At 41.7% G+C, this 19,321-nt stretch overlaps 1 protein-coding gene across 7 annotated transcripts in view; it reads left to right on the plus strand.

Moving 5' to 3' along the window:
- Positions 1-447: 447 nt before the first annotated feature.
- The window catches only part of ank1b (ankyrin 1, erythrocytic b), a 69,368-nt gene continuing 50,494 nt past the window's right edge, over positions 448-19,321 (plus strand). For all 7 annotated transcript variants that reach the window (XM_061800153.1, XM_061800147.1, XM_061800146.1 and 4 more), the window contains exon 1: positions 448-851. In XM_061800153.1, coding sequence (XP_061656137.1) covers positions 726-851 — 126 coding nt within the window. In that variant the 5' untranslated portion in view covers positions 448-725. The remainder of the gene's footprint in view (positions 852-19,321) is intronic.

Below are 19,321 nucleotides of genomic sequence, written 5' to 3' on the forward strand. Positions count from 1 at the left end.
AGAATTTCCACACAATGATCACACAACAGACAAGTGTTTGGTGTAATATGTATTGTATAAAAGGTGATAACTGTTTTTATCATTTTAAAAGCATCTCTCTGACTATTCTTACCCACCATCTGTCTGTATTGGAGGGAGGGGTGCAATGAAAACTCCAAAGTCAGGAGGGGGAGGGGGGCGAGAAGGCATTCTGCAGCATAGGCGCCCCGGTTCTTTTTTTGTACCTGGACCGAGCGACTATGGCGGGAGACAAACCATGCAGAGCAGAAGAAGACTAAGTGCTCCTAAGATGGGGACACTGGACGTATTAAAACAAACAAGAGGGAGCTTTACGGCAGGATCCGCACACTTCCAAACACGGGACTGCATGACTGGTCTCCGGGAGCAACGTGGGGAGAGAGAGAGGGAGAGGTAGGCAGGGGGTGGGTGGGAGTGGAGGTGATGGGAAGCAATTCAGCGCAGTGCGAGTGACTGGATGAGTGGCCGCATCAGCACCACTAGCTGTAGCATCTTGAGGCTGACGTGTGGCTTGTGGCTGCCGTAGCGTCTCCATCAACTATACATAGAGGGAGAAAAAGAAAAAAAACGACTGCACACGCATGCCGCAGCGGCAACCCGAGGGGAGCTAGTCGGGGACTAGACGGGGGGCTCGGGCAAGAGGAAACGGGGACGACTGGTAGCAGCAGCAGCAGCAGTGTAGCAGCAGCAGTAGCAGCAGCGGCACCATGGCGCAAGCCGCCAAGCAGCTCCGCAAGACCAAGGACCTCGCCGAGGCCGCCGCCCAGGAGCAGCGGGAGAAGGAGGAGGAGAAGATCAAAAAGAGGAATCGATCCAAGGATCGCAGGCGCAAGGTAGGATGTCTCGGGAGACGAGGGAGGTGACGGCGTTGCCTCCGATCTCTTCGTCTTCACCCATCGCTGTGGTATTGTGTTTCTCCTGACTGGTAGCAAGCATTCACTTACACTTGCTTAATTACCCAGCTGGTCCTAGGGCCTCAGCTGGTGTGTGTGCGGGTGTACGATTGTTCTGTGAGTGGAGGTGTGGCTATGAGAGGCTTTTCACTTCATGGCACTCTCACATGAAGCATTGACCATGATTTAATCTTATTCCAATCGCGTCTCAAATGGATGCCAATATAGTTTGATGTCCTTCAATGTGTTTTTGTTGTTAACCAACATTTACTCCATGGCATTCTTCCCATATTATATATGCTTGAATGGGGAGAATGCAAAATGGAGGGAAAGGTGATTGTAGACGCAATTTGAACCTACTTGTGGCATACTGAAGATTTTACCTTAACATTATATTACAATATCTGTTTCAAATGTAACCCCCACTGCCTCCTGTATCCCTGACACGCTCACATCCTGGGTCTGCCTTTCGGTGCACATTTTATGAGCTTTGTGCTACCTGTGCACTCAACCTTCCCAAAATGATTCATGAGTATCAATGTTGCATACTTATTTCATATATTGCATACTTGTCAGTTGGATGTCGAGGCAAACTATTAGCTGTGAAAGAAGATGAGATGACAAGTGTTCAGTGTACTAGCTTAGGGGTGGCCAAGCAGGCTTCATACGTTTTCCACAAAAAAATCTGAATGCGTTTGAGTCCCCAACACACACAAGATTGCCATACAGTTAAGGATATACAGTAGTGGGGGAGTTGTCAGCAGACCTAAATAGTGCTATTTTTAGCCATCTTTAAAGGATTTACTGCATGTTTGACTTTTTTTCACCTGCTTTCTGTGGCATTTCACGAAACACAATACTCAAAATGGGATGTTAAGAGAAAAATATGAGGAAAAAAAAAAAGTCCATATGAGTTACTGTGAAGTAAGCGGACTCATTGGAAGCAAAAAGAGTCAAGACTCAGGCAGTGTCCATGTGCTTTTTTGTCCAGAGTGTCCGAGTAGTTCAATGCCATGATAGCACTGGTTTCTACTCCCCGTTTTTGTTCCCATTTCTGTCAGCTTGATAGGACTATCATCTTTTAGGAACAAAGGACTTGACTGATCTTCTGTGACTGGAATATTGTAAATGAGTCCCACTGTTTGAGCGAAGAGAGGAGCTCTGAGTTAAGTTGTAGACTGTTAACGTTAACTTCTCGGTCAAGCCACTTGCTTGCCGGCCACTAACTAGTTTTCTGCTGTGTGTTTGACAATTGTGAAAATGAATGGATTTGATCTAAAACATTGGCTGTACAGTCAGTAAATGTTTGAACTCTGGAACTAATTATTCCAAACAGAATTAATCTCAACAGGAAATTTGTAAAGTTGTCGAAATTTGAGGTTGCCAGGTGTCACGGAACAGATTGTTAGATCTTCGATGCACCACTGGACTAGCTGAGATTTTTCACCTCCTCCTATATATTCTTTTGTGTACAAATTTGTGTGTGTGTGTGTGTGTGTGCGTGTGCGTGTGTGTAAGTACAGACCCCAATTCCAATGAAGTTTGGATGTTGTGTAAGATGTAAATAAAAAACGGAATACAATGATTTGCAAATTCTTTTCAACCTATATTCAATTGGATATACTACAAAGACAAGATATGACAAGATTTTCAAACTGATTAACGTTATTGTTTTCTTGCAAATATTCAGAATGAATTTGATGCCTGTAACACGTTCCCAAAAGGCTGGGACAGGGACAACGAAAGACAGGGAAAGCTGAAGAATGCTAAAAACAAAACAAAACAAAACACCTTTTTGGAACATTCGACAGGTGAACAGGTTAATTGGTGAAGTGGTTAGCTGGTTAACAAGTGAGTGTCATTATTGTGTATAAAAGGAGCATCCCCAATAGGCTCAGTTGTTCATAAGCAAGGATGGGGCGAGGTTCACCACTTTGGGAACAACTGCGTGAGCAAATAGTCCAACAGTTTAAGAACGACGTTTCTCAACAGACAATTGCGAGGAATTTAGGGATTTTGTCATCTATGGTCCAAGATTCAGAGAATCTGGAGAAATCGCTGCATGAAAGTGGCAAGGCTGACAACCAACATTGAATGCCCGTGACCCTTGATCCCTCAGGCGGCACTGCATTAAAAACCGGGATCATTGTGTGCAAAAGATATTGCCACTTCAGAAAACCATTGCCAGTTATTACAGTTTGTCGCTACATCCACAAATGCAAGTTAAAACGCTACCATGCGAAGTGAAAGCCATATATCAACAACAGCCAGAAACGCTGCCCGCTTCTTTGGGCCCGAGCTCATGAAATGGACTGACGCAAAGTGGAAAACTGTGCTGTGGTCTGACGAGTCAACCTATCAAATTGTATTTGGAAATCATGTGAGAATGGAGATCCCGGACTATTGAGACAGAAGTTGTATATCTCCCAAGAATGGGGAAGAATTCCACCTTCAAACCTTCAACAATGAGTGTTTTCAAATGCTTATTGATTTTTGTTGAAAGGAAAGGTGACATGTTTATCAGTTTGAACATGAAACATCTTGTTTTTGGAGTGTATTCAATTAAATATAGGTTGAAAACGCTTTGCAAATTATTCTATTTTGTTTTTATTTAAATTGTACATAACGTCCCAACTTCATTGGAATAGGGGTTTGTATGTTAAAGACAGTCTGTTGAGAATGTTGCGTAATCTCTTTGAAATTTTTAGAACATCTTTCTCGTGTGTCATAAATAGTAAAGAAACGTTCATGCTGCAGTGCCTTTAAAGAATTTTAGTCCTACCTGCATCCCATATTTGCTGCTTTGCTGGACAAAATTGTATAACAAACATGGAACGAGCAGGAAAAATATTCTTAAACCCGAACCGTCACCACGCATGACGGAATGACAGACATCGGTAAATCTCACGAGAACTTATTTATTGAGCATCCTAAGATTACCTCTTTTTCTTTGGCTTTTTTTGTAACTTATCCCAAAAAATGGAGCAAAGAGAATAAACATTTTGTGAGAAAGTTGTTACAGCTGTAAATGCAGAATGTTTTCAAGTGATTATAGTGAGAGAGCTTACCATTTCCTAAGGGCAAAACAAGAATCTGTGTAGAACAAAGCAGTATATTCTCCATACCAAGTGCCTCCTTCTTCAAGCTTGTAAAGTGTCTGAGGCATTGCTGGATAGTATAAATGGGGAAGGCTGAGTAAATGTTTTTCCCCCCCTTAGCACAAAAGTAAAATGTCTTTACGATTATGTCTTGAACACTCAAGTATTAGAGGCTGTGGTGTTGGCCAAACAAAATCTTGTTAATTTGCAGTAAATAACAAAATTAGCAGAAAAGAAGTCTTGGTCATTTAAATGTCAATCACCAAAAACAACATGACTGCTTTTGTCTGGTCCTCTTTTGGAAGATTGATGTCTTTCCAACACACTCATCAATTGTATTTTTTTTTTCTCTTAAAATCTTTCCTTCTTCCTCAACTAGAGTGTTGATTTGCACTTATAAGAATCAGAATCAGAATCAGAATCATCTTTATTTGCCAAGTATGTCCAAAACACACAAGGAATTTGTCTCCGGTAGTTGGAGCCGCTCTAGTACGACAACAGACGGTCAATTTACAGATAATACTTTTGAGACATAAAGACATTGACAAAAAACAACAACAAACAACAATTGTGCAAAAAGATGCAGAGTCCTCTAGCACTTAGAGCAGTTCCAATGGCTAATATCGCAAGAAGTATGAAACTGAGACAGATAGTCAAAGAGTAGGCATCAGGAGGTCTTAATGTTCTAAGGATATTAATTAAGTGAAATTACCATTGTTGCAAATCAAACGGGGCGGCATGCTATCATAGTGCCTCCCCCATCCTGCTCCCCTTGTACAAAGGTCATTCACTACAGTTTCAAGAGAAATGTTCTCATAATGCTGGACAGACTGTACACCAATGTACATTAGTAGATTAATAAGTGCTGACTCTCGTTCTTGTCCTACAACTGCAAAATTCAATTAAGGCAGTAGATATTTATACCTTGTCACCCATTTCGCTGCTTTTTTTTTTCTTCACTTGCAAGCCAAAGCCATAAATTACATCTTTTAAATTGCACTAACAATTGTTAGTTCTGAGGAATATTATGACATTGTCCTGGGGTGTCAGCTTTCGCACAGATGTCATGGTTGCCAATTGAAAATGTTAAGCATGTTGTATATTTATGAAAATTCTTTTTCAAAATCCAAGCCATGGACTCTGTGATTGTCAAGGCAAATGGAGCCAATTAGCAAGAGAACTGAGTGAGGGAGATGGAAATATAACAAACAAAGAGAGAAACTGGGAACAAGATGGACTTGGAGGACCGACTCGTTGAGTTGTGTGTTTATATAATATGTCCTCAAAGTCTTCCTACAGTAGAAATGACAACGAGAAGAGTTGAGAAATGACCACTGCCCACTACGCCAAGTCAGGTTGATTTTTGGCGCACGGATCGTGAAGTGTGTTGTGTGCCGTGTTGGTCATCTCCAAGTACACCACACACTGTAAGTAAGACCATTTTTGTGTCATGTATGATCTCACATTTTAAAAATCCTATCAGAGAGAGAAGTCTGGTTGCCAAATACTAAAAAGAAAATAATTGAGGTACACTGAGTTTTGACATCCCGCGACCCTTGTGAGGCACGGTGGACGACTGGTTAAAGCGTAAGCCTCACAGTTCTGAGGACCCGGGTTCAATCCCCCGGCACAATCGCCTGTGTGGAGTTTGCATGTTCTCCCCGTGCCTGCGTGGGTTTTTTTTTCCGGGCACTCCGGTTTCCTCCCAGATCCCAAAAACATGCATTAATTGACAACTCTAAATTGCCCGTAGGTGTGAATGTGAGTGCAAATGCTTGTGCCCTGCGATTGGCTGGCAACCAGTTCAGGGTGTACCCCGCCTCCTGCCCGATGATGGCTGGGATAGGCTCCAGCACGCGCTCGACCCTAGTGAGGAGAAGCGGCTCAGAAAATGGATGGATGGATGGATGGATGAGTTTTGACAAAGACAAAAGAACCTCTTGCATCTTCACCTTATCCAGATCCAAACTAAAAGACTTGGCGTGGCAGAGGTAACTTTACTCTACTGTACTCACCTGAATGTCATCAATTGTCAGTGTTTCCAGGGGACGCAGCATTGCAAGGCTCCAATCAAGTAAATGCCACAGTTGACTAGAATAGTATACGATACGTTGATGAAAGTGTTTGGTCATCTGGGGTTCATCTACAGTTCTCTCTTGTCCACAGGATGAAGTAATCTTTCACTTATCTTGTTGGTGTGGCTGTGCACAAGGCTCTTCAGTCATGCACGTAATACAGTGGAGTTGAAGTTCTGCTAATGGATAGTGCGTACACTGTGTGCATATGTGTGTGTGTTTGTGTGTTATGAGGGCTTCAGGGTACCTTGTTCCTCTTTTATGTAACTTTCTGGAAGTATAGCCTTAACTGTCTTCTGCCTCTCTTTGCCACCCAAGAAAAATAAGATCAGCCATACATTGCTTAAGCTTGGCTTAATACCACAACTAGCTACTTCATGGGATCAGATAATAGCCTTGTTGAAGCCCAAGGTTATTCTCGTACACTCTGTTTCTAGTAAATGTAAGCAATTGTTTTCGTGGCAAAATTTTTAGTACAAGATTTACAGTATATAGTGGAATACCTTACACAGTATACGGCATTCTGTCTGCTATTTCTTAGAAGGAATAAACTAGAGAGACAAGTCATTGTTTCCAAGTGTTTATGACGATGATACCAAAAATATGACATCACTAGACAACATTAGGTACACCTTCACATTTAAAGGTTGCTTGAGATTGAAATAAAAGCACTTTTACTTCGTGTTTGTTTATTACAGAATGCAAGAAAATAAATCATGTTTTAGTCAAATGTGACAAAGACATCAAACACACACACAAACGGAGAAATTATTTGGAGATACACGCTTTTCATGAGACAACATTAACATTATTAGCCAGTTTGGTTACATACTGTATATGATCTCATTTACAAATGTTATTTCTGAGTTAATAGCTCCGGGGGGTCCTCTAAAGAACGTTTTGAAGACGTGGACGAAATTAAGCTGACTGTGACGGCTGAGCTGCGGAGGATCCCTCAAGAATCCTTCCAGGAGTGGGTGAAGTGTTGGCAGAGGATGCTAGAAATGTGTGTTAAAGTCCAAAGGGGAAAACTTGCAGTTTTTAGTTTGAATTTGAAATATATCTTTTGAGATACCAGTCCTGGAACCTTTCTGACACACTTCCTAGTCATGCATTCCTGTATCTAATCGTTGTTAGGTGTTCTGTGAAGCCAATTTTAGCTATTACAATTCTAGTTAGTTTTCGAACATAAGGGTTGACATCTTTGTCAAGGTTAATTTAAACTCCAATGCTTGTAAAATAGAAAGATGTCTTTGTTAAGTTAGTATTGTTAGTTTAGTATCATCAGTTCTTTGGTCTGAAAGATGAAAAATGGCATTAGATCAGCGCTAAATAACATGGGGAACAAGTGGCATGTGTAGGAGGATGTTGCCTTTTGAAGAGGTTTAAAGGAAAACGCAGGGCCGGATGCAGCCAAGGTCGAACCGAGCAGAGCAGCACTCAGCACGGCCCAAAGCGGCAATAGGCTATATTTGAACTGCCAGCCTAGGATTACACTGCACCTTAGACTACACACATCACCTCTGTGTCACTGTATCTGACGCTGACTATGTGCTGATGTGATTCCAGGAAAGTAGTGTGATTGATGATACTTATCACATCCTTTTCTTGGACGATCCAGGACAAATTTGGATGTGGATACAAAAGTGATGATCCGTTTCATTTAGATCATTAACACAAATGGTTAGTTCTTAATGTGGCTTGGTGCATTGGCTTATAATAGGCTACTTGTATTGGTTTTATTATACTTTAAATAACACATTATTTAAGTTTGAAACTCCACAGTAATACTTGACTATAAAGCATGTCCTTGGTTTATGTGTCAACATGCCATAGTTATATAGTTTTCCTCAAGCAATCTTTAATCATCACTTTCTTGTTGTGCATGGTATCTCTCATCTCTCTGAGGTTGTTTGTCATTGATATTGCACAAATACTAAATAATTCAGTCTGAAAGGTTGACTCGGGCCCTGAGGGTCTGATCGGGGTAAATTTGAAGGCTCCTGAAAGACCAGACTGGCTTTTATTGTGAAACATGAAATGTAATTTGGCTAGATCGTGGACCCTTACAGAAATCAACGTTTAAGATCACAGTGCACTCTACATATGGGACAGCCTTGTTCCCTTCCTGGATTAGGGATAAAGAAATATCCTTGATTGACTATGAGAAGGCGGCACTGTGGATGAGAGGTCGGCACGTCCGCTTCACAGTTCTGAGAGTGGGCGTTTGAACCCGGGCTGTGGCCTACTTCCTGTGTTGAGTTTGCATGTTTCCTTCCATGCTTCCTTACTCCGGTTTCCTCCCTCATTCCAAAAACAAAATAACTGGTCCACAAAAAAATATAATAATAAAGGGAACACTTACACAACATAATGTAACTCCAGGCCAGTCACACTTCTGGGATATCAGCTGTCCAGTTAGAAAACACCACTGATTGTCAAACAATCCAGACAACTCTAAAAAGGAATGCTTCTGCAGGTGGTGACCAAAGATCCTTTTCCGGTCCTCATCTATTCTGGCTGATTTTTCTCACTTTTGCATTTTGCCAGTGCGCTCACATACGCACATAGTGCTGAACACATCTAGTTGCTGTTATTTATGTATGCTTTGGAACCTCGAAAGCATTATGCTCACCCACTATAATTAGACTAATTGACATTACAGCTAGCGGCACGGTGGCCGACTGGTTAGAGCGTCAGCCTCACAGTTCTGAGGAGCGGGGTTCAATCCCCGGCCCCGCCTGTGTGGAGTTTGCATGTTCTCCTCGTGCCTGCGTGCGTTTTCTCCGGGCACTCCGGTTTCCTCCCACATCCCAAAAACATGCATTCATTGAGGACTCTAAATTGCCCGTAGGTGTGAATGTGAGTGCGAATGTTGTTTGTTTGTACGTGCCCTGCGATTGGCTGGCAACCAGTTCAGGGTGTACCCCGCCTCCTGCCCGATGACAGCTGGGATAGGCTCCAGCACGCCCGCGACCCTAGTGAGGAGAAGCGGCTCAGAAAATGGATGGATGGATGGACATTACAGCTCAGTACAATCACTTAAATGGTGTTACTGGATTGAATATTATATAGTAACAAAATGTTATTAAATACTAATTAAGCTATGACCCTCCTGGTGGCAGATATGTTAATGTTGAAAAAAAAAATTGCTCCACTACTTTCACCATGACTGAAGAGTTTCAAAGATCAACCCACTTCTCCAGCACACGTTTCTATTTTTGGGAAGCTAGACAAAATGGTGTGGCTTGCAGTAGCATCATTTTGATCAGACAGAGCGACTTCATACACAAGAGGCTTTAGATAAACATTGTGATCTCACGTGGCTGCCTGTACTCGCCAATCAGAGCATCCATCACCATTGTTAGCAAGGCCAAGCAGCGGCAAGCTGTGGCACAGTGTGGGTGGGGTCGGAGACGTAAATCTTGTGGCAAAGTTTATTATAAACCCCGGGGTCAGGTGTCTGGTGGCCTGGGTTGACTGATGTAACCATGGAGATTACAGGATGACACTGGTTATACAGATGGCCGTGAAGTGGTGGAGGGAGGGGGGGAGTAGCTTGTTGCTTGAGCTACGCGCTACAACTGCTCCACGGCCACAGATTTAGTTGGAGGCTGGTAACTCGAAACGTCTTCAACCGCTTCAGCTGGAATCACATTCCATGAACTACGTTAAAAGAAAACTTTGAAAACACGTCTAACTTACATAATTGGCCTACATACATAATATAGGCAGTGCTAATGATTCATCACGGGTCATTAGCAAAGTCAGGATGAGTGAGCACTGTTAATTCCAAAGAATCATTATAAAGAAGAGGGAAAGTGATACAGACTGGCACCATGCCATAAACACTGATAGGCGCTCACAGTGAACATACACACACACTTACAAGTGGAACTGGACATTATGTAATGGAATTAGCAGTGCTCAATGTCTGTGTGGATCCTGCGGCCTTCAGAAGTCCACTAATGCACTGAAACAGCAGCTGGCAGGCACACCCGACTCCATCGCAGAAAGTGGACACGATAACGCAGGCAGCGTCTGATCAAAAATCAAAGATTTCATCAAGTCTTCGATGCAATGTGATGATTGTTACTGAGTTTTTCAGTTTGATCATTTTTGAAGGCCTGGTGAAATTTATGTGACTGCAATTAAGTTTCGTTGGAGAAAAAAACCCAGCCCACATTTATTATCCAACACAAAGCAATTAGTTACAATGGACTACTTCCACCAGGTCCGCGATGTACTTAGGATCTCACCAGTGATTGGCAAATTAGGTACCATTAGGTACTGTAACTTCCTTCTCCATTCACAACAGCAGCAAATGAATGGATAGAAAAACTTGAGCGATATAACTGCTTCATAAAATAGTAGGTGGCCCTAATAAGCATTGCTGTGTGCCCCTTTGCACCAGATCGAGTTGCTATAACAGCAAAATTAGATTCCACCGTTCTTCGAGCACAGTGGATACACAGAATACAAATGAGGGTGGTTTTTGTTCCTCAGCACACAAAGATAGTTAGCAGATATTTCGGCAAGTATCAAATTCATTGTACTGCTGAGCTGACAGGTTGTCGTCACAAACCCCATACAGTCGTTGTTTGAGTGTAATGTTTTTTCTTGACCTTGTGACTCCCCCTCACTTTCATCTGAAAAGAAATCTTCTCAAATGGGATCCCCCAGATCTCGGAATGCAGCGGTCACCATTTATGAGCTTGACACCTAGTTTACACTATTCAGGCCTTTTCAAACTGCACTTTACAGCACGCAGCATGCCGTCAATGAACCCATTCATTGTATATGTGCTACAAGCGCGCCGGACTGATGATCGGGTAAGGTGGGCATTTGCCCTTGAATTGAAAAATCAGTTCAATTCCAGAGCTGCGTCACAGTGACGTCAGAAGGTGCATCCTATTTCCAAATATAGAGACGCTTCGACTGGGCGCGGTCATCTTTACACGCTGACCCACTGTGAACACCATCAAAACCAAGATCAGTGTGAAAAGGCCTTTAACGTTAGTATTCTTCACGTGCTGTCAAACTCTCAAACATACGTCATGGTGCCATCGCTGCTGGCGTACTAGTTCCATTAAAAAAAACGACAGTATGGCATTTGTGACTAAACCCGTCTACCCTTAGGAGTGCAATGAATTTGCTCTTTTCCAAAATGCCTGCTACATACCTTTGTTTACTGGGTAACAACAAACCCATTCCTTTAATTGTGTTACCATTGCGCGCGGAGAACGGAGTCTTACGGAAAACTGTGTTTTGTTTTGTTTTTCCTGATACCGTAGCTTGGTTATAGAAGCATCGTGACGTGTCCTTTTAGTAAGCAGCGAAATGCTTGAAAATGACTGTTAGACTCCACTCCAGAATGTATGTTGGTTAAATTTGTCTCAATTGAGGTATGACTGACAAATGTAAATGTTCTTAATGTACTGAGAATTTTCCGGCAAGTGTCACTTTTATCGCACCCATAGAGGAATAACACAGGCATGGTTTTAATTCAACGCTGTCACCCATTATTGATTGGTTATTGAATTATGGGCCATTTCATCTGTCGCCTGGCTGCTATCCCAGTGATACATTGCCTTCTTTCTCATTAGGAGGACACATAAAAAGCACATGTACGTCCAAGTGAATAGGAATCAGAAATAGCTCTTGTACTGTAGACGCATTGTGAAAACACAGAAAATATCAAAACAGAAAATCAGCGGTTTCCCAACAAACCCGCGAATTCCGGCTGCCATTGTTTCTGTGGTGTCACTTTGCAGTGTTTGTATCAGCACTTAGTGATGGCAGCTCGCCTGTGAACACGACAAGAAGAGACAGCTCCTTCTCCTGAGTTGACTCTCAAAGCTCGTCACCCCTCTGCTTCTTGATGCTCTCACACTGTCATTGCTTCCCCGGCGGAAATGACTCGTGTGTTATTATGGTCAGGACCTGCTTTAACAAAAAACATAGGGCATTTAAAATGTCTACACACCCTTGTTAATATGTTTTCATCTATGTTTTTGTGCTATATAAAAAAAATGAGATCAAGACAAATCCTTTCAAACCTTTTGCCACCATCAATGTGGCCTGTATAACCTGGACAACTCAATTCAAATAAATAAAAAAAGCTTTTCAAAAGGGGAAGTAAAAAAAACAATTGAAATAATGCGGTTGCACGTGTTCAGAATTAACCACTCACATTCAAACTCCGTTAAATGGGAGTCAGCAATCACCTGGCACCATTTAATATACCTCTGAGTAACCCCAAATAAAGTTCAGATGTTCCAGTAGGCTTTCCACAGTACAATGAGCTTTGGTTTAGTAAATCTGTAACGCCATACATGAACTGTCAATCGCTTGTTATCCGTACACTTGTCTGTGTTACTACTTACTGTTTTAATATTCAGAAAGACTGCTGTGGAAAACGGAATCAAAACAAAAATCCTAGAAAGATAGAAGCCCACAATGTGACTAGCACCCCTCAAAAGTGTTTCTAATTGCCTATACTAATAGTATAAACCAGAAATATACCCCAAACTATGATCCTTAAATATCATTTCAAACTGATTATACACATTACCCATAAAAATAAATGGCTTCCGGATGATTTTGAAAAAATGCACCAGACCTTCATAAACTGTAAAAAAATACCAATTGCCACTTTCCTGTTAGTCAGTTTATTATGTTTTTGACTCAGTGATGCATAGATAATTTCACTTTTGAAATAATGTACATACATCACAAACTCTGTTCCTCTCTATTAACTTCCACCATTGGAAATAGTGATCTTTCTCAGACCTTTCATTACATCATCTTGAGGAGTTCACTACCCTTCCTTCACCTGCCTGTTGGACCTTCACTGGAATCTTTCTATCACACTGCTCTCCGCTGTCAAGCTGGTGGCCTGGTAGCTATTCCTCTGCTAAGATGTCACCTCAGAAGGAGAAAGACATTTGGGTAGCATCTTAGGATGTAACAGAAAGCATAGTTAGTGTAGTTTTTCAGTAAATTGTTGTTAATTAGGTTCCTCTAAAAAAAAAAATTGGGACTTTGTGAATTAGTGAATGGTGAATCCTAAATTGGTGGGGTTCACTGTAAATATTTCCTTGAATTTTAGAGGATTGCTTTGAGTAAATGTTTTAACTTGCACAACACACACCCTCTGGTCTCCCTAACAGCCATCTTGTGTCAGTAAATCTTTATTTTGCTTCTTTTATTACTCTTCTTGCTTATTTTCACGAATAGTTGTTTGTCCTGATTAATGAATGGAGACATTGAGTTAAGTACATGACTACAAAAAAAATACATTCTGTGCTGTTTCAAACTGCTACAGGAGTTAAAGTATTAACCCAACCAGGCATAGTAAAAACAGGAATGCTTCACATATAGATGACGTTGTTAAAATGATCTCTGTTCACACATACTTTGGCAAAAAACTGGAAATGTTCTAATATGCATGTCAGTCACCCACCATTGTCATGTCAACAAAAGGCCCAAAGAAACGCCAAGACATCTGTCAGTTGGTAAAACTAAACCAACCATTTATCGTGCCACAAAGTCTTGCACAACATCTATATAAGCGGGGATCAGAAAATATGAAAAGTTTTTGACGTCTCGAATCCTAAAAATGCTGCTGTCAGCCAAAGTGAGTCACTTCACGTCAGTGCCTCCATCATTCAGGCTTTATAGTCGCATGAGTAACATCGTCACCCCGGTCGTTTCCTTTCTGCAATGCCATTGTAATGCCCAACGTCCAGTCACATGACACTTCTAAAAAGATTAATCAGGCTCTTGGTAAAAAAAGAAAAGGTTTCAAATTCCACGTATGAGCATCATTAAAGCCTGTCCGGTCTTGTGCGTGTGCATGTGTGTGTGCCTGCGTGCACGCGTATGCGTGGTCCACTGATGACACTGATTTAATATTATGGATGTGTTGCTTGTGCTCCATCCACTGCAAATGATAATTTACAACTGGGTGTGCACATTTAGCCTCATTAACTAACATGATGATTGAACTCATATTCTTTCACCTTCCTCTAAAACTGTTATTATTGACCACAAGCTATTAATATAATTGACATATGATATGGTATACTGTATGCATCCATCTTGCTTTACAATATGACACAAGTGAGGGCAGAAAATACCTGAAAAAAATGCTATTAGAAAAGTAGATCTTTTTACGCTCCGTATTATGAGAGCTGTTTGTTACCTCACAAGTGAACCGAGCGCAGAGAGCATGGTGGCCATTTGTTCAGTAAACAATCAGGTCAGGTCCATTGAAAGCCTCCATTATTGCTCCAACCGCAGAGGCGCAGGCTGAGTACTACAATAAATGTAACCATGTTTTACTGGAACAGCCTGTTTGTAATAAAATATAATGAGAGTTGCGTTAAAACGACATGAAATTAGCAAGAACTGAGCAACAGATGGAAACGTAAATAAATCAAGGCAACAGTGCCAGACTATGGAAGGACAAAGTACAGAAGACGAAGGAAGAGCAGTTTTCCAGAGGAATATGGTACATTTGCTTCATATCCTTTATGTCCTTTTAAGGATAAACAGCCAATGGAGCCAGGCCGGTCTGCAAAAGTGATACATGCGCTAATGTTCTGTTGCGGGATAATGAAGTTTGAGTTTTATATTGTTATTCTCACATCTGTGACTGATACAAATAAACTAAGTGACTATCTGACTGGGCGGCACGGTGGACGACTGGTTAGGGCGTCAGCCTCACAGTTCTGAGGAACCGGGTTCAATCCCCGGCCCCGACTGTGTGGAGTTTGCATGTTCTCCCCGTGCCTGCGTGGGTTTTCTCCGGGCACTCCGGTTTCCTCCCACATCCCAAAAACATGCATAAATTGGAGACTCTAAATTGCCCGTAGGTGTGACTGTGAGTGCGAATGGTTGTTTGTTTGTATGTGCCCTGCGATTGGCTGGCAACCAGTTCAGGGTGTACCCCGCCTCCTGCCCGATGACAGCTGGGATCGGCTCCAGCACGCCCGCGATCCTAGTGAGGAGAAGCGGCTCAGAAAATGGATGGATGGACTATCTGACTGGGTGTTTGCGGCTCCTGTGGAACCAGTGTTCCCACGGGGGACGTCAAGGGGAAAGAGAGAAACCTTTTTATTTGCACATGGCCCACATTTTAAAAAACATTTCCTTAATCCTTTAAGCTAAGGCAACTGTTGCATGTATGAATGCCGCATTGGTGCTCTCTCCTACTTGAATCTCTGAAACTCAGTACAGAGCCTCCATCATACTGAGCCTGATTATCACCAGTCCAGTAAAACCTTTGAAAAGTGTTCACTGTTCAAGAACGGTATTTGACCAAGTCATGAGACATACACTCTTCACCGCTCATTCAGCTTGTGGTTGTTGTGGCCACCATTTTGGTCGCTTTTCTCATGTCGACCACGGTAGGGGGGGGGGGGGGGGGGGGAATGGCTGGGTTTGGGTGCACCATAAGAAAAAAGAAGTCAATTCTTATTGTACTCCATAGGCGTGTCTCAATTCATGGCTGCATTTTAAGGTCGAATACACCTGGCGAGGCTCTGAAAAAAAAAAAAAATTGGAACAAGCATGGATAAACTGCCAAGAAGCTTTTCTGGGGCTGGATCAAAACTACCTGGCCTTGATTCAGATGGCTTGTACGTGTTACTATTACTAACTGCTCCTGCAAGAGTGAGTAAGCACAGCGAAATATTGCTATATTTGTTGTGCATGTTTTTGATTAGCCACTGATTGTGTAGAGGTACGCTCGCCTGACTTTAGTGCAGGCGGTGTGTGATCAGTTCCCACTCTGCCAGTAGGAATGTGAGTGTGAATGGTCGTCTGTCCCTATATGTGCCCTGAGATTTACTGGTGACCAGTCCAGGGTGTAATAATCCTTCTGCGTAGAGTAGGCTCCAGCTCACCTGTGCCAATTAGTCTCTTGTGGTGGCATGCCAAGGTTGTTGGTTCTTTATACTAATAATTCTTTTTCATACCACCATGAAAATATTTTACACTTTTTATACATGATTTTGAATTCGCCAGATGACTTTTTATAACATCAAAAGTGGTCACTGTGGCTGTCTTGTGATGTTGTCCCCTCATTCATCTTGTTCAACATAAAAAAATCCTCCCTCATCCAACAGTAGCCCACCCTGAGTCCTAAATCTTCTCTCAACATGTTGCTTACTGACGGGACTCACCGTCCGCTATGTGATTAGCGACGACCCGCAAAGCCTCAGTAGGGGTGGCTCAACCTACTACCTCTGCAAACACACAACAGCACACCTACATTTGTGTTTCAGCAAAGTTCTTGAGGGTTCATTTATGCTACCTCTATGTAAAAAAAATAGGTACACACGGTTCAACCAGTGTAAACATCACTGCGCTTAAGAATTCCATGTGTTCATTGCATTGTAATTTGATATTTATGGGGACTCAGGTGCACTTCATGGGGCCTAAGTGCTATACAAGTAATGATGGCTTGGCTTTGCTTTCTAGGGGTTCGGGTACACTTTTTAGGGGCTTTAGAGGAGCTCAACCATAACTCATACTTTGATTTTCAATTATGCTGTTTTGCAATCTGCGTGTATGTGGAAGGGTTGCCATTCTGCATGGAAGTCCAGTGATGTCATTTGCCTGTGTTGTATTCTCCCCATGCAGTGCATTGACTTCACATCATGCTGTGAGGAGCATATGTCAGCTCTTATGACTGCTTGTTGACAGCAGGGCTAATTGTGATGCTGCATGTTTATGTTTGCACTCCATGAGAGAGGATTTTTAAATTTCATGTAGCTAAAACATGGCTCAGACAGGAATACATGCATTTACAGTAGATGCATATTTATGAAGAGTCTGTGTCTTGTAGTAATCTATAATGTGTGGAAGTGTCACCTAACTCATCTGGTAATATACATTAGTCTATATAAGAAGTGGGTGGAGCATTGACATTCAGCGCAGGGATTTCACTAGCCAGCCTCGCTAGCAAATTACAGAATGAAAGCCCACAATTCTTCAAAAGAGCTCCTGAACAGAAACAGTCGTAAATCATGTTTGACTTTTGTAGCGATAGATTCATAACTTCTTTACTGATCAAAAATATTTTCCTGAAGTCCTTAATGGCTTTATTGGGGTGTATTCTACAATTCCCCTGTTCCCTCTTCCACATGCCCTTCCTGTCTTCCCCTTTCTTCCTTTCTCTCCATCACTCCTTCTGCTGACCGCTCACTCCTGTCAAAGGGATTGTATATTATCATTAGGGGAGGCATGTGCTGCTGAGTGTTACATTAGCTATGCACACATGACCCTCACTTCTTCTGCACAGTTTCTATCTGCAAGATATACATTTTTAGATTTCATGAATTGGTCTCACATTCTTGTCTTTTTAAAAAATGACTGACATTTTAAATTGAGCTTTAATTAGTGGATTGTCAAGCTACTTCTTTAAACCAGCTTCTGTGAGTTTATGCTAACAACGTATTTTTAAAATATCAGCGTCCTGGCAGAGGAACATTGACTCTGGTCCGGTTACTGGGAGAGGTCAGGTTGCCCACAATGTCAGCACCGAGTGATGACGTCAACAGCAGACCCTCTGAGGTCTAGGTCTACCCAGCATGCCTTGCAGGTTGCATTTCTGCAGTGCTCATGAATATTGAAAGGTTACGAGAAGCGTGAGAGGGGAGGCTGGCGTTGGGAGAGAGAAATATGGACATTATGTGTGGCTGAGTGACTGGGGTCGCATTTGTGCATTCACATCCATACTGGCTCGCCCTGTGTCTTAATCTAAAACCAATTAGATGCAGAACAATGTCGAGAAGGAGGAGGACAAAGCCAAAAGGCTGTCTTCTCGGCAGCCTAAACAAGTATTCTTTAGCTAAGAGCTAGACCAATAAAAATTAAATTCAGCCTAAAATAAAATTAAAAGGGAGGCTAATGAATTATGGATTTTGAAGAAACATGTAACAGTATGCACTTCACTGCAAAACCAAAAGATGCAAGAACTCCATGAACACCAGTTTCTATATTTGGCCTACTTGATTTTTGCAAAAAGGAAAAACCACATTACATTATTTTGTGATATATTCCTGTGTACTGTTAAACGGACAAGCTCTATCATATGTGGAATTATTTATTCCAGAGTCCAGACTGTCACCACTATGAAGCCAGAAATTGAATATAATAAACGTATGTTACAATTAACAATAAAACACTTTTTGAACTTTTTCTTAACTTGAAAGATAAATAAGTCGCAGGATTGAACGTTGTCCTAGATACACCTCACTCATCCTATTTTCTAAAGTTATACACACAATAAAAAAAAAAATAAATTAATGAAATATATCAAAAGTATAGCCAAAGTCCCCCCGTTTCTCTCTCAGACTAACACAGAGGTGCTGATGCATGCTTTTATCGCTGTCATTTAAACTATTGCAATACCCGGCTCTCTGGTCTTCCCAAAAAGACCTAAATCTAAATCTACAATTACTGGAGAATTCAGCTGCTCGTGGGCTGACGAAGACCAGAGGGCGGTAACACATTACACTGGTTTTTAAGGTCCCATATTTTGGCTTTTTAGATCTCTATAGAGTGACTCTCGAACAAGGACTTAGTATAAAAGTATCAATTTCATTAAAAAAAATAAAAATAAATAAAAAAAAAAACACCTTGGTTTTGTCATACGAATGTCCAGAAAAAGCCCCTCTGAAAGCTACTTCTGTTTGACCCAGTTTTGTATTCGCTTTGTCCATATTTGGCTAAGACCACCCCCTTTTCTCTGATTGGTTGCCTCTGTATAGAAGACATACTTGTGAGCGCACACGTGTTTGCTATGTTGGCAGCGCTGGCTCAGGAACGGAGAGGTAGGCGGAGATCTTTCTTACTGACTTAGATATGCTTAGAAATTTCAATGACCTGATTTTAGGCCTCTCGGCAGAAAAACGTCTGCAAGTCAGGAATGTGTGGATGATTTTAATTAATATTTCACATGTTTACTGAGGCACCATAGAGACAATCTTACATCCAAAATACTACAAAAAGTTGGTTTGGTAAAATATGGCACCTTTAAAATCATTGCATTGGTTCCCTGTGTGATTTAGTACTGATTTTAAGGTTCTTTTACAAGATTTTAAATGTCTTAAAGCATCGCTTAAGTGGGATACACACATACCGATTTTTACCACCTTATAACCCATTTTTTTTTAATGTGAGAGACTTTTCCTTGTGCCTTTAATGATTGTGGCATTGTTGTTGG

Source organism: Phyllopteryx taeniolatus, chromosome 15 (genome assembly GCF_024500385.1).
Source record: "Phyllopteryx taeniolatus isolate TA_2022b chromosome 15, UOR_Ptae_1.2, whole genome shotgun sequence".
Lineage (NCBI taxonomy): Eukaryota > Metazoa > Chordata > Actinopteri > Syngnathiformes > Syngnathidae > Phyllopteryx > Phyllopteryx taeniolatus.